Source organism: Sceloporus occidentalis, unplaced genomic scaffold, assembly GCF_023333645.1.
Source record: "Sceloporus occidentalis isolate IW3139 unplaced genomic scaffold, rSceOcc1.0.p SCAF_5, whole genome shotgun sequence".
Taxonomy (NCBI): Eukaryota; Metazoa; Chordata; class Lepidosauria; order Squamata; family Phrynosomatidae; genus Sceloporus; species Sceloporus occidentalis.
In genome coordinates, this window is record NW_028316985.1 from 137,760,990 (window position 1) to 137,787,183 (window position 26,194).

The 26,194-nt window shown below is 39.5% G+C and overlaps 1 protein-coding gene across 6 annotated transcripts in view; it reads right to left on the reverse strand.

Moving 5' to 3' along the window:
* RAPGEF2 (Rap guanine nucleotide exchange factor 2) overlaps nt 1-26,194 on the reverse strand; it is a 232,461-nt gene that overhangs the window by 124,643 nt on the left and 81,624 nt on the right. For all 6 annotated transcript variants that reach the window (XM_089525591.1, XM_089525587.1, XM_089525589.1 and 3 more), the window contains exons 3-4: nt 24,257-24,313; nt 11,263-11,346 (exon numbers count right to left, since the gene is read on the reverse strand). In XM_089525591.1, the coding sequence (XP_089381717.1) occupies nt 11,263-11,346; nt 24,257-24,313 (141 nt within the window). The remainder of the gene's footprint in view (nt 1-11,262; nt 11,347-24,256; nt 24,314-26,194) is intronic.

The following is a 26,194-nucleotide window of genomic DNA, read 5'->3' on the forward strand; positions in this document are numbered from 1 at the left end:
TTTGTGTGTTCAGGATCATTGTTCTCCTGGAGGTGAACCTCAACCCAGTCCCAGGTCCACAGCAGACTGAAATAGTCTTTCCTCTAAAACTGCCCTATATTTAGCTCCATCTTGCCATCATTCTTGACCAGCTTCCCATTATTCGCACAACATGATGTAGCCACCAATAAGGATGGTGTTTTCAAGGCGAAGAGTGCTGTTGGTCTCACACAGAGATTTCTGTGACAAGGCCCAAAAGCTGAGTTTTTGCCTCATCAGAACGTTTGTCTACCTGTTTGACTGGTCTCTCATCTGTCTTTTTCCAAATTATAAATGTGCTTTTGCATGGGTTTTGTTTTAACAATGACTTTCTTTTGGCAACTCTATAAAGCCCATCTTGTGGAATGTCCAGATGAGTGGTCCCAAAAACATTTTCTTCCATCTCACCTGGAAAGCACTTCATCTTTTTCAGAGCTACTACTGGCCTCTTGGTTGCTTCTCTATATGCTTTCCATGGTGTAATAATGGATTTAATGGTGCTCTGGGATTAATGTATTTTTAAATAACTAAAGCCTGATTGGCGTTTCTCCACAACGTTCACTCAGTCTTGTTTAAATAGCTCCTTAGAGTTCATGATGTTATTTGCTTATAAAAGGGGGCCCTCCAGAAACAGATGTATTTACTCTGAGATCATGTGGCATGGAAATCACACACAGATGGACTTCATTCACTACTCAGGTAAATTCTAAAGATAGTAGGGTTGCTTATTTATCGTGGCAAAGGGGTGAATGTCAAAGCAACCAACAAATGCCACTTTGGTTTGGTTTACTTAATATTTGTGCCAGCCACCAGTCAGAACTGGGCAAATGAAGAAGTTGAATCTCTGTAAATTTCAGTCTTGCGCCTGAAAATAACTCTTCTGTATTAATGAAAATTAATTAACATTTAAAGACGGAATACAATTGTTCTGTGAGTTAGGTCAGGACTATGGACTGTCAAGCTGTCACCTCTGCCCTTATAAACTTTAATATCCTAAAGGCTATATATATCTTCACTGTAATGCCATTTTGCTTCTCATCTCTTATTACTCTATTTCTGTTTGAATGACTACTGCCACCATAAGGATTAAAAGGGATTCAAGACAAAGCTTTCTTCATCATAGGTTCAAATGCACAACCATTCTGCATTTAAAGACAGCTCATTTAAAAAATATGCTTACAGCAGATGAAGAATCAAAGCCTTACCAATTTGTGGGGGGGAAAGAAAGAAATTCCAGCAAGTGTGTAATTAATTTTACAACAATATTCACTTCTCAAGAAAAAGCTCCATATGCGTCTATAAAAAGCAAATAGTTCCCAAGGGAACAAATTTACTTATTCCACTAATTGTTCTGTATATAATAATACACCCTCTAGCTACACTTTTTTCAAAACTGACTTTAAAACTAAGCCATTACTAAATTCTGTTTTATCATTAAAAGCTGCAATTCTATACACATAGAGTAGATATGTATCAAACTGCATTGTAAAGTAGCTACTTTCAAGGTACAAGTGGTCTGCTTAAATTAATGTGATATCATTTTATTTTCCATGATACTGGTTCAGGATATCAAGTTCAAATTGTCAATAATTTTTATGAAGATCAGTACTTTCAAAACAATTTAAACAAAAAATATTTTGTTTTAAAAATATTTTATAATTAATAAATATCTAAAAATATCTTAACATTTCAACATATCAGAGAAACATAATCTTCTTTCCTCACTATTACCAAACAACTATCTGCATGGAAACGCCATAACTGTTTCTACTTCTCTATTAGGCAAGTAGTCACAAAGATATTCTAAAAAACTGTTCAACATATCCTTTAGAAAGGACCAAATGCAAAGAAAGAAAAAAACATGTCTGACTGAAGTACAGAAAATATCTGCTGGCAATATTTTCCATGTGCATATTGCATAAACAGTCAGCACAAGAGGAGCTTACTACAAAAAATCAGCATTTGTTGCCTCCAAGCCAAACAAATCCATAACAATAATTTTTGAATGTTCTATTATTTAGAATCATTGAAAAGAGAAGATATACATATGGTGCAAGCACTCACATGAGTAAACTGTAGGCAAAAAACCAATCTGTCCCATTTTCCTATGTTACTGAGAGAGAGAAAAATACATGCCATCAAGAAAGAGGTTTCCTCAGTAGTGCTTTATTCACAATTATACAAACTGTCTGATATGCTGTAATACACAGAGGCAAGTAATTCTTTTTCCACACAAAAAGCTACAGTAGCATGGAAGCTTCTGACAGTATTCATTATTGCTCCCTTGCCTTTGCCGGGCTCCTACATTCCTAATTTTCACTTCAGTCCAACTATTCAGTGGAATGTTATTCATCACAAGCCACATAATGGTGTGTTAATTCCCTGGTGTTTCCGAAGTTATATTAAATACTGAAGTCAGTGTTTTATTTAATGCTTTTTAAAAAATTTAAAACTTTTGTGGACAAAATAATTTACAGATTAGCAAAATATAAATAGTAAAAAAAATTTGGAATGAGAATTATCACCAACAGATATATATATATATATATATACAGTGGATCCTTGTTATACGCTGGGGTTTGGTTCCAAGATCCCCCGTGTATAACAAAATCCGTGTATGCTCAAGTCCCATTAAGTATAATGACATAGCAAAATGGTGTCCCTAATAAAAAATGGAACATCAAGGTAAATTTATACTTTTTTGGAACATTTTCAAATCGTGTATGCTTAAATCTGTGTATAAAAAATCCGTGTATAAGAAGGGCCGACTGTACACACATTTTTCAGATAATTGCAAAACAAAATCAATGAACACATCACCCAGATCTTTAAGCACAAAATTTACAAAAAGTACAGCCTGATTCCAAAAAACTTTCATAATACAGTCGCTCCTCCCTTTTTGCGAACTTGAAGCCTGCGTCCCTCACCCGTTCACAGGCAGCAAACAGAGGGAGACAATATGGGGCTTGACATAGGCGAATTTCCATTTTCACAGGGGGGGGGGTCCAGAATGGATCCCACGTGAAAATATAGGAGTGACTGTAATACCTAAGTGTTCAGAATGATGTACACAGACTTGGTGGTTAGCATAATGACATAGAACAAAAGATAAGCACTGCAAAACTGTTTCTATAGTATCACAGATCAAAACATAAAAATATTGTGATGTTAAATTTCAGTTTCTTCATTTTTAGATCATGATACAATGTATACTTCTACTTGGCTCCATGTCTAGGCTTCGTTTAGCATAAATTCTAATTAGGAATCTCTGGCTTGTTGCTCTTCTGACAAGGTCAGAGCCATAATAGAGAGTTGGTTCTTGGTTTACAATCCTAGCTTGTTTAGTAGTGTAACAAGCCAGAAATCCCAGCTGAAAGGTACTACTAAAACTATAAATTATTATTATTATTATTATTATTATTATTATTATTATTTTAATTTATACCCCGCCTTTCCACAGGAGCGTGATCAAGGCGGCTTACAACAGAATCTCAGAATACAAAGCAAACAATGCACAGAAAAAAACAGTACACAATACCATACAATGCCAACAATGTAAAATTACAGTACATAATACAATGCAGAAAAAATGGATGGTGTGCTGCTGCCACTGGTGACAACAACCAAGCAGGAGTAATTAAGTAGCATATAGCAAAACATTTGCCCATTTCCAGTAAGCTGGAATTTCAAAACTATCTGGCTAACCATAATACACCATTTAGTTCATTACATCTTCTATTATAATTCTGTTATGCATCCCAGCATATCTATAAAAATTATTTGGGACAAAACACAAAAGCCATAGTTGCTTCTCTTAACAACCTGGACCATGTTTGCCAAAGGAATAGGTACCTTTCTGATCACTTTTCACCAATAAGTTTACATATATGTAACAGCTAACAAGAAGCCAATATATGAAAATTCACTTTTCCTGAGCAGTTTTTCTGAACATTTCCTTAGAGTAAGCCATGGAAGATGTAGCTGTGGTCTCCAGTATACTGTTAATCAAACCTGCAGAACCATTTCTATGGCAGCTATCCACAGAGCTCCCAAGAGCGTAATACAACACCATATGGCCTCTCCTGCCTACAAAGAGCTGAAAGGAAGCCCTAACTTATACATGATGTACGAATATCTGATTATTTGTAGTCTTGAAGGCAGCAGAAAGCCAAGGCACTACAGTTCAGTTCATCTTTATTACAGTCATAGGCCAGCACAACCAAAGCACTACATACCAGTACTGATTTGACTACAACATGGAAAGTATATGATTATAATTATGATACATGCTATTTATCCTCTGGTGGGGAGACACACATATATATTGGCATACTTGTGAGTTTTGCACACATAAATCAATGTTTTCTTGGCAAGTCATGTCTCTTCTTACTAGGCAACACACTGGCTAACAAGCTTCAGTTAACACTTACAAGCTGTACACTACACAATGAAGCATTACTGTGAACTTACAAAATTGTTATAAAGGTGGGAACAAGCCTCAACAGCACAATGCAACATCAAGAGATGACATGTTTATCCTACATATCTGACATTTCAACATTTGTGTTGGGGGGAAAACCCTACCTATCACCCAGAACTATCAGCCAGAAGCTCGTTTTTAAATAGCTCAGATTAATACAAAATGAAAACACATCCTTATAGTTTTAAATATAATTTCCATTTTAAATATGAACAGTAAAAGCAGGGAGTAAGTCCCAACAAACATATTGGTACTTACAACTTGTATATGACTGTGCTGCAAACATTTTCCTGCTCTTGGAAGTTCTAGGAACATGTGTTTATTCAGCATAGTATTTCCATGACTATGAAAATACATGTATGCCAACAGATGTAAACTACACCAATTACTACCGAGATGAAATAAAATAAACCATAATGATTGGACATAAGCTTCCTGATGGTTGCGGGATGGGGATTGAGAGGAAAGGGATTCTTTCATTGCAATGAAAAAAAAGGCTCAAGGGGAAAACTGTTGAAACAAACTATTGTTAGCTGCTAAACAATGAAGCTTAGACATTTATGAGTTTCCAAAGAGTCCAGTCCTTAAAGTACTTCAGCTTAAGTGCTATCTATTTCAACAGTACAGAGTGTCAGAAAATTATTTTTAAAATCTCCATTATATATTGTAAAGATATTTTTGACACAATGGCTTTGCACCAGCACAGTTCATCTGGGGCTCAGGTGTTCTCTGTACAAAAACAACGAAAGGCAAGAGAAAACAACTGCCACAATGTCTTATTTATAGGAATATGGGTAGAGAAAGGTGCCTTTCAAATTTGAAAAGGGCAAATCAGCTAGTGAAGCTGACCTGACTGTCACTTTCATTAAGGGGTCTCTTAGTAGTTCTGTTTTATTTCATTTACAAAGGAAAAGAGAAAGTAAGTGCAAAGAATCTTTTGAAGTCCATGTGAAAAGCAGCTTGTGTTTTTTTTGGCACACAGTTGAAAAGACTGTCATCTTATACTGCTTCACTGCAGTAGTTATCCTTCCATCCCTTGCAACTTAAGACTCTGTTACCACTTATTGCTATCTTCCAAATCACAAACATGTAGCAGAATTATGATCTGTTACAACTTTCTCACCTCTCTTCCAAGGATGAATTGCATTTTAGCCTTGGATTTAAAACAGAAAATCTTCAATGAATGGGCTAGAGTTTGTTGTATTGTTTTAAAGTGTACTGTTTTTAAGCACTTTTATCTTTTTAAACTGTATTTTATTCTTTTAATGAGTGATATGTCTTGATATTGTAATAGTTTAATTCTATTTTAATGCTCACTTTCTATGTTTTAATTGTACTGTTCTTTTAAATGATAAACTGCTCTGAGCTTTTTGGGGAAAGCAAGATATAAATAAATGCAACAACAACAACAACAACCTTCTGATGCAAAATTAAAAAAGACATCACTATTTGCCCCCAGCTCAGACAAGAGCAGATATTACTCTCAGCTGCTGTTCCATACTGATTCTGATATATTCTGAAGAATTAAACTTTTCTTTCCTATATGTGAGAAGTCTATGAACAGAAATATAAATTGCCTGAAATCTCAGTTGTAAAGCATCTCTTCCCTAGTTGATATGTCATCTGTTGTTCTAAGCATCTGCTCTCTTCTTGCTACTCCAGTATTTTTAATTTCTATTAATCATACCATCTGAAAGATTTAGATTTCATATGATTTGGCAAATCGTATGAAATCTAAATTACAATTCCTGAAAGCCTATCCTCTAAGTCCAAATCAGACCTCTGAGTGGATATCATAAACTGCTACCTAAGTCAGAAGTACATCGGAAACGGTCTATCAGAACAGCATTACTTGCATTGGGATGCACTTTTGAATACACATTCCCACCAAGAGACAAATGTAAATGAGAATGTGCACTAAATGTATGTCTAAATGCACACATTATTGCAGATGGTTTATAGCATTGGTCCCCAAACTGTGTATTTAAGGGATTTTGGACTTCAGCTCCCACAATTCTAGACTATTGGCCAACATGGCTGAGACTTCTAGGAGCTGAAGTTCAAAATCTCTTAAAGGACCACTACTTTATAGATATACAATTTCTTCAAGGGAAAGGCACATCTGATTTATTCTGTTTTGTTCCAAGTTATGCGTGGTAAGTTGTTTCTGTGTGCAAAGTGCCTTCTGTGGATTGGGTGCAGAAGTACAAATCACCAAGAATGCTACTACACAACCACTGCTCATTGCAGGAAGGTCAGTTGAGATGCATCCTCACTGTAGAAATGATCTGGTTTGACACCAGCAGAGCTCTGGTGCTGCAACAAACTAATTCCCAGAATGCCATAGCACTGAACCATGGCAGTTAAAGTGGTGTTAAACAGGATTATTTCTGCAGTGCAGATGCAGCCAAGGAATCTTGCTCAAACTTTTTGGAATGAACAGAAGTTTTGAAGTGAAACTAATGACTGATCACACTCTCTGCTAGGCAGGAGAAACATTTAGACATTGTTCAGTTACTCCTGATCTTTCTGTCTACCACTTTTAATTATACATAGTTCCTATACTGCTAGAAAAGACATATATGCTATCAATTTAGTAGTGACTGTTACTGAAATAATGATAGAATCTGTGCAGTTAATCCACGTCTGTGCAATACCTTGCAGTTAGCCTCAGGCAAACTGGAATAAAATTGATTTAAATGCTACGAAACACCAAAAGCTAAGGCACACAGGGAAGGAATTCAAGAGACCTTTCAAGGTTGAATTGAATCTGTATCAACCAGTAACTTGAAAATATTTTTATCTGATTTTCTTCTTTATCCCCTAATGCATAGAAACATTTAAAGACTAAATGCAAATGCAGATTCATACTTCCAAGTTTTATTTACCTAGCATATAGCCTAAATATTCATATGCTAGTGATACATTTGTATTTACAAATCTGCTATGTTAGCTTTATGCTTCTACCTGTACAGATAATTTTATACCAAGAATAGGTGTGCTGAACCCAGCAAGCGGACACCTAGAAAACAGACACATCAGTTTATCCTACAATAGACGATAAGTGATTTCCCCACCCCACTCTAACTCTCACTGTATCCACACTACAGAAATAATTCATTTTGACAACACTTTAACTGCCATAGCTTAATGCTATGGGATTCTGAGAAATGCAGTTCTGAGAGAAATGTAGTTTTCTTTTTCAGAGAGCTCCAGTGCAAAAACAAACTATGGCCCGTTACACACGGGCCTTAAAGTCCGGACTGGGTCCGTACTAGGGTTAGGAAGGGGTGTCTTGTACCCAGTCCGTACAAGATAGTGGCGCCCTATGTAGACGGCGCCGCCATTACGGCGTCATGAGCGCGCCGCCTCTATATGGGGTGGCGTGGACGTGACATCGTCACGCCGCGCCAGGGCACATAGTGCGCCCTTTCCCCGGCCGTAGCACGAGCTCCGAAACGGAGCTCCTTTTGCCGTTTGCGTCGCTGGGCGCAGCCTTTACATGGCTGCACCAGCAACACAGAGGAAAAAGGGGCCAAGAGGCCCCTTTCTCCTCCTTCCCGCCATCGCCGGGTGTCCTTGGGGCTTGAAGCCCCAAGGACACGCCTTTCCAGGCCACGGGGAAGTGGCCTGAAAAGTGGCAGATCGAGGCCTCGGAGGCTGCCATTCTGGCAGCTGAGGCCCCGATACACCGGGGAAAGGGGCGGGTGCAGGCCGCCCCAAATGGGCAGTCTGTAACCCACCTATAATTCCCAGAATTCCACAACACTGAGCCATGGCAGTTAAGGTGGTATCAAACAGGATTATTTCTGCACTGTGGATGCAGCCCAGGTTATATAATTCCCAGCCGGCAAACCCCCATTGTCAGTTCACAAATGCTTCATTTTTACCCCACATTTTTACACCTTTTTTTTTCATTTTTCTTGTGGAATGTACATATTTTTAAAAGTACAGTCGCGGATTTAAGCATACGCGCATGGCAAATCCGGGGATTTTGTCCCCAATGGCGGCGCGCGTGCACACACGCCGCCATTGGGGACAACTTCCCTCCCTCCCCTCTCCTCCCCCCAACTCTTTCCTTCCCTCCCTCCCTCCCTCCCTCCCTCCTTAATTACCTTTTCGTCGCCGGTGCCGCACCGCTGCTGCCGCTGCCGCCGCCTCAGCCAGAGCCGGGGGGAAGGCCGGGTGGGGGTTTTGGAGGCCAAGAAGCCTCCAGCCTGCCACCCAGCCCTTCTGCGGCGGTGGTGGAGGCAGAGGAGCACCAGCGCCAGAGGCCTCTTCGGCTCCCACTCTGCCGCCGCCAGCACCTCTGTGCAAGGGCCGGGTGGTGGGCTGGAGGCCTCTTGGTCTCCAGTCCGCCACTCGGCCCCTGCATCGAGGTGCAGGCGCTGGCGGCGGCGGAGAGGGGGCCGAAGAGGCCCCAGGCGCTCGGCCTCCTCCTCCTCCTCCTCTCTGCGGCGCCGCCACCGCTGCCAGGAGAAAGGCCGGGTGCTGTTCCTGGAGGCCTCCAGGAGCAGCGCCCGGCCTTTCCCCCGTCAGCCGTGGCGACGGAGAGGAGGCCTCTGGCGCTGGTCCTCCAGCGCCAGAGGCCTTCCCTCCGCTGCTACAGCCAGGGAAAAGGCTGAGTGCTGCTCAGTAATATGGATAAAATCAGAAACCAAGCCATTTAGTTTTGTCAAAGTACAGTCAGACCTTGGTAGCCATGGGGGTTGTGTCCCTCCTCCACAGATACCAAAAAACGCATGACCTCAAGTCCCATTTCCCCTAATGGTGGCATGGTGCATATGTGCCCACTAGTGCACCTGTATGCACTAGCTGCCATCAGGGACAATGGGGGCTTGCCATCTGCACTTGCTGAAATCCACAGATGGCAAGTGCATAGATATTGAGGCTCCACTGTACATTTAAGACCATCTCCCTTTCTGTGTTTTACTGTAGTTTCGCACAATTTCTCAAACTGACTTAAGAGATATCAAAGAGCTTCAAAAAGACACAGGAAGTTCTTAGTGATTTATCTTCAAATTTGAACTTTTTCTCCTGTGGTACAGCTAACAAAAACAAACAAACAAACAAAAATCAAGGCCTGAACACCTATAGACTGACGTTTTCACTGAGACAAGAACTTAAGAAGAAGAGCCCTGCCTCCATGGCATTTGTCTCCATCCAGCCTGTGAGGGAGTGAAAAGACAGGCCCAACGCCATCGGACCTATCCTTAAGAAAAAGAGCCCTTCCTCCATGGCATCTGACTCCATCAGCCTGGGAGGGAGTGAAAAGACAGGCCCAATGCCATCGGGCCTATCCTTAAGAAAAAGAGCCCTCCCTCCATGGCATCTGACTGCATCAGCCTGGGAGGGAATGAAAAGAAAGGCCCCACGCCATCGGGCCTTTCCGTAAGAAGCAGACCCCTTCCTCCAGTCCATCTGCCATGGTCCAAGCCTAAGAGGGATAGAAGAATTGCTGGACCTGATCCCCTTTCCCACCACCGTTCCCTCCTCCTTTTGTGTCATGCCTTTCTACATTGTAAGCCTGAGGGCAGGGAACCATCTAACTAAAAATAATAACTGTAAGCCGCTCTGATAGCCTTTAGGGCTGAAGAGCGGGGTATAAATACCATAATAAATAAAAAAAATTAAAAATATATAAGACTCAGATAAATTAACCTGCTTTTTTTTTCAGACATGTATATTTCTTTAGTTCTTTCTCAGTGCTGTAACTAAACTTTGCCATAGGCTAAACATATAAAGAAAGAAAGAGTGGCACCTGGGCTACTTTGGAAAAACTTTTGTTTTAAGCCAGGAGAGGGGGAGGGTATAAAACTCCCAAAATTATAGGCCAGGTTCTAAAGAAAGTGATTAATGAACAGCATAAAAGCATATTTTATGGAATGTATACTCTTCAGTTATATATTTTATTGTCCAATATGCAAAGCCATTTTGCTGCCTTGATTTACAACAGTGAATTTCAAAAAACACAAAAATAAGTCTCTGCATACCACCTGAAAATTGCTGAGTGTCTAAGCAGACCTTTCTTCTCCTAATGCTACATCACTATAGAATTATTATTTATATAATAATTACAGTATGCCCTTCCCATATGCGGGGGCTTGGTCCTGCTCCTTGGTCCACCACAGATGGGAAAAACCATGAGGATCAAGTTTATTTTAGTCAGTCAATGGTGATGTACACATGCCTGCATTAGTGCACTGTTGGGCATGTATCGCCACTGGCTAATATGGAGGTCAAAGCCTACAGTAGACTCATTGTACTTTTCAGTTTTCTCCAGCACTAGCATAGTAAAACTGAACATATTTTGAAAATCACAGGCCCTCGGCAAGACCTTGTTAAATGGCATTTTTAAGCAGAATTAGTAGTCCGTACCAGCATTATGATTATGAAAATCATGGGTCCTAGTTTTGGAATCTGATTTATATTATAAGACAAACTAATTTATGTTATAAATCAAGTATATAAGAAATAAAACTTCCCATGTTCCATTATGCTGGAGAGAGAAAAAAGGACCAATCTAATGGTACTGTGTTCATAAAATAGGACAAAGAGCAGAGATCACTGTGTGATCTTCCTTTGCTGAATATAAGCATATGATGAAATGATTTCTAAAATCCAGTGACGAGCAACTTGTAAAACTATACTGAGCTCTTTCTCTCTTTTTTGTGTGCAGTATCAGCAACTGATATTTGATTAAACATTCAATATATGTAACTTATCTTTAAATATTTAAGGTGTAATGTAAGTTCCAGTCATACCTGCTCCTTGGTAAAAACATTGATTCTTTGATAAATACTGAACCAGACAGAAGAATATACCAACATGTTCCAACATCGTCAGGGCTGTAAATGTAAATGAGAAAATATTAGAAAGTACAATTAGGACAGAGGAAAGAGAAGCTAAATGCAGCCAAACTGTAACGCACAGAGCTACCTATCACAGGGTTTGCTTGGCAAGATTTGTTCGGGGTGGGGGGGGGGGTTGCATTAACCTTCCTCTCAGGCTTAGAGAGTGTGACCTGCCCAGGTCACCCAGTGGGTTTCCATGGCTGAGCAGGGATTCACACCCTGGTCTCCAGAGCAATAGTTCAATGTTCAAATCATTAAATCCTGCTAGCTTTTTCTATGATGGACTATTTTTTAATGGCGAAATTTTGTAAACACACATTTTCCTGAACATGTGCCAGTTTTATGCATCTAGACAGTGTGAATCATACCTTTTCAATGAATCTGATAACTTCAAATATTTGTTCTTCTAAAATAGTATGTTGAAAGCTAAACTAAATATGTGAATATATGTACCAAAGTAAAAGTATCATTAAAACTTTTAACAAACTAAGCCCCAAAAGTCTATGCATACTTATATGGCAACATATCTCAATGAATTCACTGAAACTTCCTTCTGAATATGAAATAGGATGGGGTGTGTGTAATGAATAACCTCTCACAGAAACAAACAAGCCCATTCTGATTTCATAACTCTCTTTTTGCTACTCTTTTTGTGCCCAGCATTTGTCCCCATACTTTCTTTATGCTGCTACTTTGTACGAAATGTTCTATGTTTTCTTCCCGAAGAACCCGATTACTAAGCAGCTTAATTTTAGAGGTCAGAACTAGCAATATATTTAGTTACTGACAGAGAAAACGGTTTGATCTCATTTCTTCTTGTGATATTAGAAGTCAGCTTCCCAAGAGACAGATCCTTCCTTCCACAAAACATTAGCTCACAAGACTTCTAAGAAAACAATTTTGAACATGACAATCAACTAGTTTAAAATGACTGCCCAAATTATATTTCAATTGTATTTGTTTGGCATGGTTAGATACATGCTATGACCTTGAAAAACCTTCAAGATTATTCACATGTTAAATCGGGCATCTGTTTCTAAAACTTCCACATACCTTCAACCCCAGTCTACTGGAGGGATTTACAATATGAAATCATGATTCAACATCTCTGTCTAACTGTAATTCTTAGTCACAAATAACAAGACTATGACAAAGCAGAATTTCTGACCTAACCCATACATTTTAACAGAAGATGGCAACACAGCTATTAAAATTCAGAATAGTGACTAATTCCAGTTGAATGCATCAATCCTAAACTGTGTTGTTTGTTTTTTGTTTAAAATAGTTCAGGCAATGCACTGTACATATCTCCAAGAGAGAGAAATTTAACTAATACAAACAATATCTCACTTTTACAGTTAATAAATAAGTTGACTTATGACTAAATTCTCTAACTTACATATCCATACAAATCACTTGATGTGCCAGGACATCAGCTAAATTCGTTTATTCCCTTCAGCATGTACTTCATGTTGAGTATCAAGTGATAAACCTACATTAGAAAGTTTCAAAACTCATTTAGCAGTTCTTTACACTTCTATTACTCCAGTAAAGTTCACCTCTGCACCATTCCTGTCTCAGCATGTTCTAACATGCTGCTTCCTAACTATAGAGTTCCACCTCCTTCAAGATCTGTTTCTCTGGAAAAGCTATTTTTACCAACTCAACCAAAGAATATCTTAGCCTAATCCTGTATGTTTACTACTATTAACCAATCCCAACTCCTATTGACAATCCCTGTTGTTCAGCCACCCTTCCACTCAAACCCAGATCATTATCTGAAAAGAACTAAGTCAAGTTTCTGTTTTTAACTTAGTCTGCTGCTGGCGATATCAGTGATATTGAAAATGTAACTGCTATCACATTCTATGGAAAGACAAACATCATTAGAAATATGGTAATACATTACCTTTTTTAAATGTGCACAAGGTTTTACAGTCTCTCAAACTGTGTTAGATAATAACAGACTTAGATTCTTCCTAAGAAATCCCTCTCACAACTAACAAAGCAAGAACTGGAGTGTTCTGTTCTGTATAGCTGACCCTCATATTCACAAATATACAAACGTAGCACAAGGCAAACCCTTCTGCTGGCATTCAGGCAACTGACACATATTTAACACATCTGGAATAGCTAAAGCTTTCTCTAAAAGTTGCATCTCTTGAATTTTATATATACTGTATAATATAATCAACTAGCAAAATCTTGAATATTTGCCTAATGTTTAATGCCGGTTAGGAAGCATTCATTTAAAAGAAACATTCCCAATAGAATATGTAAATAAGCGATTTTGATTTACTGCAGTGCAGACCTGGCCAGATCCCAAAGCAACTTTGCCAGCTAGGAAAAATATACCTTCGAGGAGACTGAAAAAAGCAACAGACTAGCCTAGCTGCAGCTACTCTTGCATTATTAAATATTCTACTGGATGACTTTCACAAAAGCCAATGAGAGCACAATGAGAATGCATATTCATTTCTTGAAGAGGTCTTGGCTTACTATTTGAAATGAGAATACTGAGCTTTGCTGGGGCTTCAAAAGGAGACTATTTAGAAGGATTTCAATCATTTTCAGATAAACTTTTTGAGAGATTTCTTCCTTTCTTCCACCATAGGGTGAAATCTCCCAAATGTATCTCCCAAATGCACACGTATGTATATGTGTGCAAGAGCATGTGCCCACAAACGTCTCCGGAGTAATTACATTCCCTTAAGAATCAAGCCTTTGTGTAGTTATAACTCCTATGGCCCACAGTTCACCCCAGAACAAAAGCAGCTGTCTCCATGTCTTAGCAGTAAAGGGCACTGACTGCCTTAGGAAAATCATTCTAAGTTCCATGGCTTAAACAATGTCTCCTTCCTGTAACTGGGCTACAGACAAAGCAGAAGAAACTTTCTCATTCTCTCAGAACACACAAATCCCAAAATGGATACATATCTATATAGCTTTTTCCCATTTGGACATCTATACTTTGAATTATATTTAGTATATTTCAAAAATGAAATGTGCTGACTTGTTAGTCTTGTCAGTCCATGTTATATTGTTTATAGCAGTTAATTTTCTTCAATGATGCCTCCAGGTCTGGGGGGAAGGGCCAATGGGGAAAGATGACTTCCTCCTTGATTCTACTACAATTATCTATTTGCTTACTACAATTGCTTACCTGTTTATTCCCTTTCTCTAAACAAAGCTGACACATCTGTGTGTTTTTTAAAAAGAACACAGTGTTTAGTAGGTTTTCTTACTAATCAACGTGTTTGTCGTTAGCTTTCTTTGAGTTGGCTTCAACTCATGGCAAACATGTGAATGAGATATCTCCATGTTTCCCTATCCTCAATCTCCCTGCTCAGGTTCTGTAGGTTCTAGCCCATGATCTCCCTGCTTGTGTCCATCCATCTGGCTTGCGATCTTCCTCTCTTTCTATTGCCTTCTACTTTTCCTAGCATCATTGTTTTTTCTAACGAGTCACGCCTTCTCGTGATGTGGCCAAAGTACAATGGCCTCAATGTAATCATCTTGGCTTCCAGGGAGAGTTCAGGCTTGATCTGTTCTAGGATCCATTTGTTTGTCTTTTTGGGCTGTCCATAGTATCCATAGCACTCTTATTTTCATCTTCCTTTTCTTTTTTTCCCCACAAAGACGTTCTGAAAAATTTGCTGACTTCATCATTATAATTATCACAAAATATAGTGATGGCTACCAACTTAAATGTATATAAGATATCATATATATTCAGGAAGAAAAGGTCTATCCATAGTGATTAGTCACAAGTAATCACATAACCATGGGAAAATAGTAGGAGAGGACTTCTCATATATATGTTGCTAACCATTTTAAAAAGCCAGATGCTGAATTAGATAGGCCTGTAGTCTAATTCCTCAGAGCTGTATCTTCTGAATATTTGGGGGGGGGGGTATTGTTTCTATTTGGCATGAAATTGTATTTGGCATAAATACCTTTTATTTATGGTTACCATATCAAGGAGACAGCCAAGGGCCATGGTCACAGAATCCCTGCTGAGATCTTGCAAATTCAGGTTCATAGCTTTCTTTATTCAATCTTCCTCTTTGTTACATCTTCCTCTCTTCCTTACTGCCCTCTACCTCACTGAGCATAATTGTCTTTTCCAATGAGTAATGTCATCTCATGATAATCCAAAAAGCAGTCTACCACTTCTACCAGTCCTCCACATATTTGCACACAGTCTCTCTCGTATGCTTGGATTACCACAAGGAGAACCAGTGTAGCGCAGTGGTTTAAGTAGAGGCTAGGCTTCAAGTCCTCATTCAGCCATGAAAACCCACTGGGTGACCTTAGGCAAGTTATACTTTCTCAGCCTCAGCGGGAAGCAAAAGTCAGCTCCCTCGAACAAATCTTGCCAAGAAAACCCCAGTGATAGGTTCACCTTAGCATCATCATAAGTCAGAAAAGACCTCAAGGTGCACAATAACAACAACCACTGGCATTCCTCTTACCTGTATTCTGCAATCTGCTTTACCTTTCTGTCCTTTATTTCAAATACTGTATATTCTTTTCCCCATACCTTCACTACCTACCTTTTTCTCTTTATTGTAAATTCTGTTTTCTCTTTAAACATCTTAATGGTACATTCCTGCCCTCATGTCACTTTCTTCTTTTCAATTATGTATATGTGCCTTCAGGTTATAGCAACCCCATTATTTCATAGGGTTTTCTTAGACAAGCAGTACTCAGAGGTGGTTTTGCCAGTTGCTTCCTCTGCAATATAGCATACCACACCGGGTATTCCTTGGTAGTTTCCAATCCAAGTACTGAGCAGGGCTGAACCTGGCTAGCTTCCAGGATCAGACAGGATCTTGTGCCTTTAGGGTGTTACAGTACACTCCAACCTCATTTTTCTTTGTTTTCCTTAAAGCCTCACATCCTTTGCACCCCCCCACCCTTTCCTTATTCTTTTGGAATTCACTTCCCTCTAAGATTCATGTCAACCATAGTCTTGTTTCCTTCTTTAAAAAGGAATTATCTCTTCTTTCAAATTTATTCTGATTAAAGATGTTTTTGTCTGGCTGGCATTTTGCTTTTAAAAATCTCCTTCCACCCTTTTCTGGTCTCTTGTATTAAAGATAAGGGCTGCCTTTCTTTCTCTACAATATTTAGTAATTTTAAGCACCATACAAATCATTACAATTATCCCAGCATTTCCTCCTGCCTCCCACCTATTTTGTTTTTTTAAAAGAAGATTCTAACCAGTTAATTTTAAATATTTTAAAGATTTTGGTTACTGAGGTTGTATGATTATACAGGTTGAGTCTCCCTTATCCAAAATGCTTGGGAGCAGAAGAAACTTTTGGATTTAGATGATGATGATGATGATGATGATGATGATGGGAGGGGGGAATTTTGGAATACAGTGCACCCACGTCATATGCAGGTGCACTATATGCAGCTTTCAGCTTATGCTGAAAGCTGTGCAACAAAGAGGAAATGGTGCACACGCCACACCGCATCGTGTGCATGAGGCCCATTAGTTTCAATGGGGCACAAGCACCCACAGAACTTGCCTTAGGCAGTGGGGTCTGTAACGAATCCCTGCGTAAGGCAAGGGCGCACTGTATTTGCATATACATAATGATATTCTAGTTCATTTCCTTCAGGGAGGAAGGGGCTGGCTTTCTTCTCCATGTGCTTTTGGTGAGATCTAACCTTATACTTTGAATTATTGCATTCTGGGAGTCACTGCTGGGAGAAGTCTCAACTTTAAATTCTACAGAAGGCTGGCAGAGGCATTCTAGTTCATTTCCTTCAAGGAGGAAGGGGCTGGCTTTCTTCTCCATGTGCTTTTGGTGAGCTCTAACCTTATACTTTGAATTATTGCATTCTGGGAGTCACTGCTGGGAGGAGTCTCAACTTTAAATTCTACAGAAGGCTGGCAGAGGCGCGCACCTAATGGCGTGCAAATTTTAATTTTTCTATATAGTCAGGGAGGTTTTGGAGAATAGAGGAGAAGCTGACTTGAACTCAGTGCCAGAGCTTGGGGACAAAGGCCAAGTTTAGCAGGGGAAGCCCACAGTCTTGTTTCAGTGTCTCCTTTAGACTTCTCAGTATGGACACTGAAGGCCCTGCTGCAGTCACCTGCAACACTTGTGGGATGTTTGTCTTCTTGCCTAGAGAACTGGGGAACTTCACCTGCCCCAAGTGCAAGTTGGTAGCCCTCTTAGAAGAGAAAGTACAGCAGCTGGAGGCCCAGGTCGCCACACTTCAGCATCATAGGGAGCAAGAGGTTTTCCTGAGCAGAATGGACCAGATGGTCCTGGACAGGAAACACACAGAGGAAGTTGCTGGGGAGGAGGAGGTCACTTCACACACAACAGAAGTAGATAGTTGGAGGAAGTTCACACACAGAAGTAGGCAAACCAAGGAACATTCTGTAAGCTTGCAGCTACAGAATCGATTTCAATCTCTCTCTACTATCAGGGATGATGAGGAACAACAGCAGGGACAGACCTCAGGGACAGAGCAGGGGACCCAGAGAGCTCCATCAAAGGGAACAGCCGCTGCTAAGCCTCGGAGGAGGCGTGTAGTTGTTATGGGGGACTCTTTGCTGAGAGGCACTGAAGCAGTGGTTTGTGGACCACTGACAAGACTGACAAGAGAGGCTGACAAGACTTGTCAAGCCTACTGACCATTACCCCTTTCTTTTGGGTCATGTGGGAACCAATGATACTGCAAGGCATAGCCTTCAGAATATCATAAGGGATTATGAGGCTTTAGGTAGGATGTTGAAAGAGGTGGATGCACAGGTTGTCATCTCCTCTCTTCTCCCAGTCGAAGGGCATGGTCCAGGAAGGGAGAAGAAAATAACGGATGTAAACAACTGGCTCTGCAGATGGTGCCGCCGAGAACGATTTGGATTCTTGGATCATAGGCTGCGGTTCCATGAGGAGGGACTTCTGGCAAGGGATGGGTTGCATCTCACACCAGTTGGCAAAAACATTTTTGCCAATAGCCTCAAGAATTTGATCAGGAGGGTTTTAAACTGAGTTATGTGGGGGAGGGAGACAGTATTCTGGAGGGCAAAAGGGCTGGAGAAGATAGTCAAACTGACAGAGAGGGAACAAGACAAACAGTGCAAAGACCCAACAGTGGGAGGAAAAAGAACTTGCACAGGCAGCAAGTAAAGGGAACACATGGTCTTAGATGCCTCTACACTAATGCACAGAGCATGGGAAATAAGCAAGATGAACTTCAACTCCCAGCACAACAAAGCAAATATGATATAATAGGCATCACTGAAACCTGGTGGGATGAGTCTCATAATTGGAATGTAGAAATAGAGGGGTATAACCTTTTTAAGAGAAATAGGCCAAACAGGAAAGGAGGAGGAATAGCACTATATGTCAGGGACATTTACATCAGTGAAGAGATTCAGGACATCAATCCTGGAAGCCAGGTGGAGAGCATCTGGATAAATATTAAAGGGCAGGGAAACAAGAAGGATGTTATGGTGGGAGTCTACTACAGACCCCCAAGTCAGACTGAGGAATTGGATGATGTCTTTCTAGAACCGATAACCACACATTCAGAAAGGAGAGATGTAGTAGTGATGGGCAACTTCATCTATCCTGATATTTGCTGGAAGTCAAACTCAGCCAAATCCTCAAGGTCTAGCAATTTCCTTACTTGCCTTGGAGACAATTTCATTGTCCAAAAGGTGGAAGAGGCAACAAGGGGTTCAACTGTTCTAGATCTGATCCTAACCAACAAGGATGACTTGGTTAACGGAGTGCAAGTGGTGGGATCCTTAGGTGGAAGTGACCATGTTCTCCTGGAGTTTGTTATACAATGGAAAGGAGAAGCCAGGCATAGTCAGACACGCATTCTAGACTTTAGGAAAGCTGATTTTAGTAAACTTAAAGAAATACTGGGTGTGATCGCATGGTCAACAATACTAAAAGAGAAGGGAGCTCAAGATGGATGGGAGTTTCTTAAAAGGGAGATTCTGAAGGCACAATTTCAAACACTTGTGTCCAACGAGGAAGAAAAATGGGAGATGTCTCAAGAAACCAGGATGGATGACTAAAGAACTTTCAACTGAGCTAAGATTAAAAAGGGACATGTATAAGAAATGGAAAAATGGGAAAATCACCAAAGAGGAATTCAAACAAATAGTGAGCCTGTGTAGGGGTAAAGAAAAGCCAAAGCACAGAATGAACTCAGGCTTGCTAGAGAGGTTAAGAACAACAAAAAGGGCTTTTTTGGATATGTCCGCAGCAAAAGGAAGAAAAAGGAAACGGTAGGGCCACTGTGTGCAGAAGATGGCAAAATGCTAACAGAGGAGAAAAGGCAGAATTACTCAACACCTTCTTTGCCTCAGTCTTCTCAGAAAAGGCAAAGGGTGCTCAACCTGAGGATAATGGAGCAGAGGACAGAAAAGAGGAATTTCAGCACAGAATAAGCAAAGAGATAGTACAGGAATACCTGTTTAACCTAAACAAATATAAGTCTCCAGGACCAGATGAACTACATCCAAGGATATTAAAAGAACTGGCAAATGTAATATCGGAGCCATTGGCAATAATCTTTGAGAAGTCTTGGAGAACAGGAGAAGTGCCAGCAGACTGGAAGAGGGCAAACGTTGTCCCCATCTTAAAAAAAGGGAAAAGAGAGGATCCCAACAATTATCGTCCAGTTAGTCTGACATCGATACCAGGAAAGATTCTAGAGCAGATAATTAAACAAAGAGTCTGTGAACATCTAGAAAGCAATTCCATAATCACAAAAAGTCAACATGGGTTTCAGAGAAAGAAGTCATGACAGACAAACCTGATCTCTTTTTTTGATAAAATTACCAGCTTGTTAGATGAAGGGAATGCTGTGGATATAGTATATCTTGATTTCAGTAAGGCCTTTTGACAAAGTTCCTCATGATATTCTTGCAAACAAGCTTGTAAAATGTGGGCTAGACAAGGCAACTGTTACATGGATTTGTAATTGGTTGACTGACCGAACCCAAAGAGTGCTCAACAATGGCTCTTTTTCATCCTGGAGAGAAGTGACCAGTGGGGTCCCACAGGGCTCTGTCCTGGGCCCAGTGTTATTCAACATCTTTATCAATGACTTGGAGGACAAAATTGGGGGCATATTTATCAAATTTGCAGATGACACCAAATTAGGGGGAGTAGCTAATACCCCAGAGGACAGGATCACAGGATCAAGATTCAAAATGACCTGAACAGACTAGAAAACTGGGTCATAGCTAACAAAATGAAATTCAACACGGAGAAATGTAAGGTACTGCACTTAGGGCGGAAAAACGAAAAGCACAGATATAGGATGGAGGACACCTGGCTGAATGAAACTACATGTGAAAGGGATCTAGGAGTCCAAGTAGACCATAAGTTGAACATGAGTCAACAATGCGATGTGGCATCTAACAAGGCCAATGCGATTTTAGGCTGCATCAATAAAAGTATAGTGTCTAGATCAAGAGAAGTCATAGTGCCACTATATTCTGCTCTGGTCAGGCCCCACCTGGAATATTGTGTCCAGTTCTGGGCACCACAATTTAAAAAGGACATTGAGAAACTGGAGCGTGTCCAAAGGAGAGTAACTAAAATGGTGAAAGGTCTGGAAACCATGCCCTACGAGGAACGACTTAGGGAGCTGGGGATGTTCAGCCTGGAGAAGAGAAGGTTAAGAGGTGATATGATAGCCCTGTTCAAATATTTGAAGGGATGTCATATTGAAGAGGGAGCAAGCTTGTTTTCTGCTGCTCCAGGACCCGGAGCAATGGATGCAAACTGCAGGAAAAGAGATTCCACCTCAACATTAGGAGGAACTTCCTGACAGTAAGGGCTGTTCGACAGTGGAACAAACTCCACCAGAGTGTTGTGGAGTCCTTCCTTGGAGGTCTTCAAACAGAGGTTGGATGGCCATATGTCGGGGATGCTTTGATTGTGTTTTCCTGCATGGCAGGGAGTTGGACTGGATGGCCCTTGTGGTCTCTTCCAACTCTATGATTCTATATATTTTGAAGATAGGACCAGATCTAAAAATAACATTCATTTATGTTTCACATACACCTTATATGCATATCCTGAGGGTAATTTATACACAATATTTTTAATCATTTTGTTCATGAAACAAAGTTTGTATACAGTGAACCATCCTAAAGTCAAGGTGGTTATCCTGGCCACCCATGTGGACAATTTTGGATTTCTGCTTATTTTGGATTTAGGAATTCCATATAAGGAGACTCTGCCTTTAGTACAATTCTTACCATCATTATGGGTTCTTAGTACAGACAGAAAGTGATGGTGGTTATCCTGTCCACATTTCAGCTGGTAAAAGGAACCTGCCTTTATTCTCAATTCAGACCTGGCCACTGCATAGTAGGCAAAGGAAATATACCCTCTAGGCTCAACTGTTTCTACTACCACACTGGAAATTTTTACCCTGGAAAGAGATGAAGTCTCTCACAGCTTAAAGGATTCTGGGGAAAGGAAAACTTACATTTGACATGCTACAAAGCCACTTCCTGTTTCCCTTAAAACCCTTATAGTTTAATAAATACTTGAGGCTGGGAAATTGGTCTCGGTGGATAATATTCTCCAAACTGTGTGCCCTCTGGGAGGCTATAGGGTGAAACCATTCTTCAAAAGACAATATTTCTTGTCCATTATTTCCATTTAGACTTCCAGAATTTTTCATATGCTAAAGAAGAGCATTGCTTGTGTATACAGGGGCCTATGACATTTTGACTTCTATCTCATGCCTAAGAAACTTCTAGCAAAATCTTCTACATTTAATGGGGAGTTCCTCCAAATATCTATGCACAGAATTACAGTCATAATTTCTCAATACTGATATATTATGTTTTGCCTATGGGAGAACACAAGCACTCTGACACTGGCAAAGAGGAAAATAGGCCAATCAGTAATGTATAGCTTGATCATACTAGGAGCCAGTTTCAAAGCCTCAGGATTTACTAAAGGGCAGTAAAGAAAACAAACTGTTCATGGTCAAAACAGGAAGGATCACAGTGCACGATTATGATGTGCTGGCAGTTTATCTACAGTGTGACCCACGAAACAATTTAACTGGCACTTAAGACAGCACAGTGGGATTAAGTCAGAATGTGGTGGTAAATCAGTTTGCACCATCATGAAATCCTTAAATGAAGTTGTTGACAATCAGATTGGCCAAATACCACAAAAATGCCTAGCATAAAACTGAGATATAACGGATAAACTGACATAAATTGAAGACAGACAAGTTCTTCCCCCCGCCCCCCCCCGTATGTATCCAGTATGGATACAAAGGGCAACATTAAAATTAAAAATAATCACAGTAGGACATTTCCAATCTCAAACACATGATTTCATAAAAACATCAACATGTTTCTCCATAGCAAATACTATAGACACATAGCACTAGAATTGTATAGGCTTTCAAACGACTATGTCTACTAAAAATGCAGCCAATAGGCATGAATATTTTGCCCTATTTAAAATTTATGGAAAGCCAGCGTGGCATGGTGGTTTGAGTGTTGGACTATGACTCTGAAGACAAGGGTTTGATTCCCATATTGGCTATGAAACCCAGTGTGTGAACTAGGGCAAGTCACATGATCTCAGCCTCAGGAGAAAGCAATGGAAAACCCACTTTGAACAAATCTTGCCAAGAAAACCCTATGACCTTAGAGTCGCCATAAGTTGGAAACAACTTGAAGGCACACAAAACACACACACTTATGAAAAACTATCAATATTAGACAAAGAAAGGAAAAGCAGCATTAGGACAACTATATTACTGAATGTTATTGGGCAGAAAGCCTTTCCGTAATGTATCTTAGATACTGCCACTTAGCTCATTTTATCAATGTATGTCATTTTATCAAATTATATCATTCTCATCCACCAAGAGCTCCCAAAATCTGCTATTTTCTCTGAAAGCAACAACAAGAGTACTTCATTTAACAAAGCCTCCAGCAAAGAAGCTCCTTTTTACAAAGGCTGAATTCACACTACAGAAATAATCCAGTTTGACACCACCTTAACCACCATGGCTCAATGCTATGGAATTCTAGAATCTGTAGTTTTGTGAGATATTTAGCCTTTTTCATCAGATTGCTCTGGTGGCAAAACAAATTATAATTCTCAGAAGTCCACAGTGTTGAGCCATGGCAATTAAAGTGATATCAAACTGGGTTATTTCTGCTGTGCAGATGCAGCCAAAGTTTTTTTTGTGTCTTCCTCTGTCTAGTTGGAAGGTTTATAGTTGCATCTGCATTGGTAGGATGGTATAGGAGGATTGAGAAAAACAGACTTTCCATGTTGGCTTGCACCACAACATCTACATTAAATAATACAATAAAAACCTTAGCTGGAAAAGAACAGGAGTCTCCTCTAACCAATCTTAGAACAGCTGTGTGTGCCTGCATACAACAGGCAAAGTAAACAGCTAATCCCAACATCTCTCACTGTGCATGTGTGAATAGCAAAATAGAAAGAGACTGGGAGAGGAAATATGCCTGCCTCACCAGCTACCTCTAGAGAGTTTTTTAAAAGTGTAATCTATAGATGTGATCACTAAAGAGGAAATCATTAAAAAATAGAGACTGGTGAAAGAAAATGTCAATTCTAGATGTTCAGAAGTTTCAAATGTTTATATTTACTTATGTAAAGGCTTAGCCGACCTGGTTGTTTCACTTCACATGTGTGTATAGTTAGTTTTGAATCCAAAGTTGTCTCAAACATGTTGAATAGTTTTGTTTTGTTTTAGGTGGTCTAGGAACTTATCCTTATTCTTTCCATGTTATATCTGCCTCTGGTACCATGTTTTCTATTAAAGAAATAATGCCCAGGAGCACATCTACTTTGTTAGCTGAGGTAAACAATATAAAAATAAAGTCAGCCACACTCACTAGTACAGAACTTCATTGGCTTCATGCCTCTCGTATCTCACTGTTTCACACATCATTCTGTAAAAGAAAGAAAATAAATTAGTATTAAAAGTTTCATTCATACAATAATCTTATTTAGCATTCGTTGTTATGATTAGCCTCTTTAATCCTGTGTACTTTTAATAATTTACCCCAAATATGTTCACTATTACTAGCAATCCTCTGTCTTACAGTTGCATTAAAGCAATACATCTGAAAACCAATAATGTCATTAATGTCTGATTGCACTATGGCAATTTATACACATGACACAATAAATATGTAGAAAGTAAATATTATGTGCAACTCTCATTTATGATTGATCTCTGTACTGTACTCAAAAGGAATTATCATATTGTAACTGTAATATAAAAAAATATTGTAATTGTAACATGAGAGCCAACATAGCATAGTGGTTTGAGTTTTGGATTGTGACTCTGGAGACCAAGGTACGATTCCCAGCTCAGCCAAGGATACTCACTGGGTGCTCTTGGGCAAGTCACACTCTCTCAGCCTCAGGGGAAGGCAATGGTAAACTTCCTCTGAACAAATCTTGCTAAGAAAACCACATGCTAGGCTTGCCTTAGGATCGCCATAAGTCAGAAACAACTTGAAGGCAGACAACAAACAAACAAACTAATTGTAACATGAATTAAATTCAGTGCCCCTCACCACTAAATGCAACTGTAATTATTTCTAATGTCAAATATCTTATCAACAGTTAAGAAAAGCTAATTCATCATTAGAGTGATAAGTTTTCTGTTTTATGACAGTATTTAAAGAAAGTTATATACACAGGAATACTGAGAATTTTGAAAGGAGGATGATAACATTATGCAAAAATGTGAAATGCCAACAGCTAAAACAAAAGAACCATAGAATTAAAAAAAAATGAGGATATTAAGATGTTAAGGAAATTTTTATGAACAAATGGATTAAAGTTTCCAGATAGGAGGCTTGCCAGCATCTTCTCCTCATGCTTATTGTTTCAGATGTCATTTTTCATATTACTTGTCAACACTTTCATATCTGAAGATTAATTTATATAAAATTGGTCTCATCCCATAAAATACATCATATTAAAATAAAGAATATACAAAGTGCTCAAACTATCTCAGATTACACAGAGAAAGGATCTAAATTTACAACTGGACATCTTGTTTTTATGGTAACAATAATTACATGACTCAATTAAGACTATCAAATTTCTGACTAATTTATGAAAACCTAGTTTGAAAACAGAAAGGGTAACTGGAGGACAGGAATAAAGAGGTATGACAGATTTACTCAACAGGCTCTTATTCATATTTTCTTGAAATAAATGTTTCCTCTTCAGTTCCAAGAAGACTGTTACATTCCTTGGGGCTCTCCTACTGCAAAAAGCCTTTCAAGTCACCCATGAGCTCCAAATCATATATTAACACTGGAAAAGTTAATACATTTACTTACTATTCCAGGGCTGCCAAAGAACTGATAGTTAAAGGATTCATCAGAAGATTAACAAGCAGGTTTCAGCTTTTGGGATTTGTAAGAAAAACTGAGGATTCCCCATTGTCACTTCTATCAGCAGCTGTGGCTCTAAGAAGCAGTTTTATGCCAAAGATTTGCTTTGACTTTTTGCTTTGACTTTTTCTTTGAGCTGCAGCTCATATGATCAAGCTATTAAAAATCTAAAACAATAAGGTCATTTAAACAAGAGCACAAATTCTATCCACACTAACATGAGTCAGTTTTTCATATCTTAATAATAACTATGAAACTGATTTCAGATAGAAAGGAGCACAAATATCAAGAGGCAGGAAGGAAAAAAAATGTACTCATTTGGCTAAATACTACTGCTAGTCCCAACTAAAGTAAACCCATTATGCAGTGGGACTTATGTGTTGACCTTTGTCCCATTCATTCTTTGAACCTACCTGA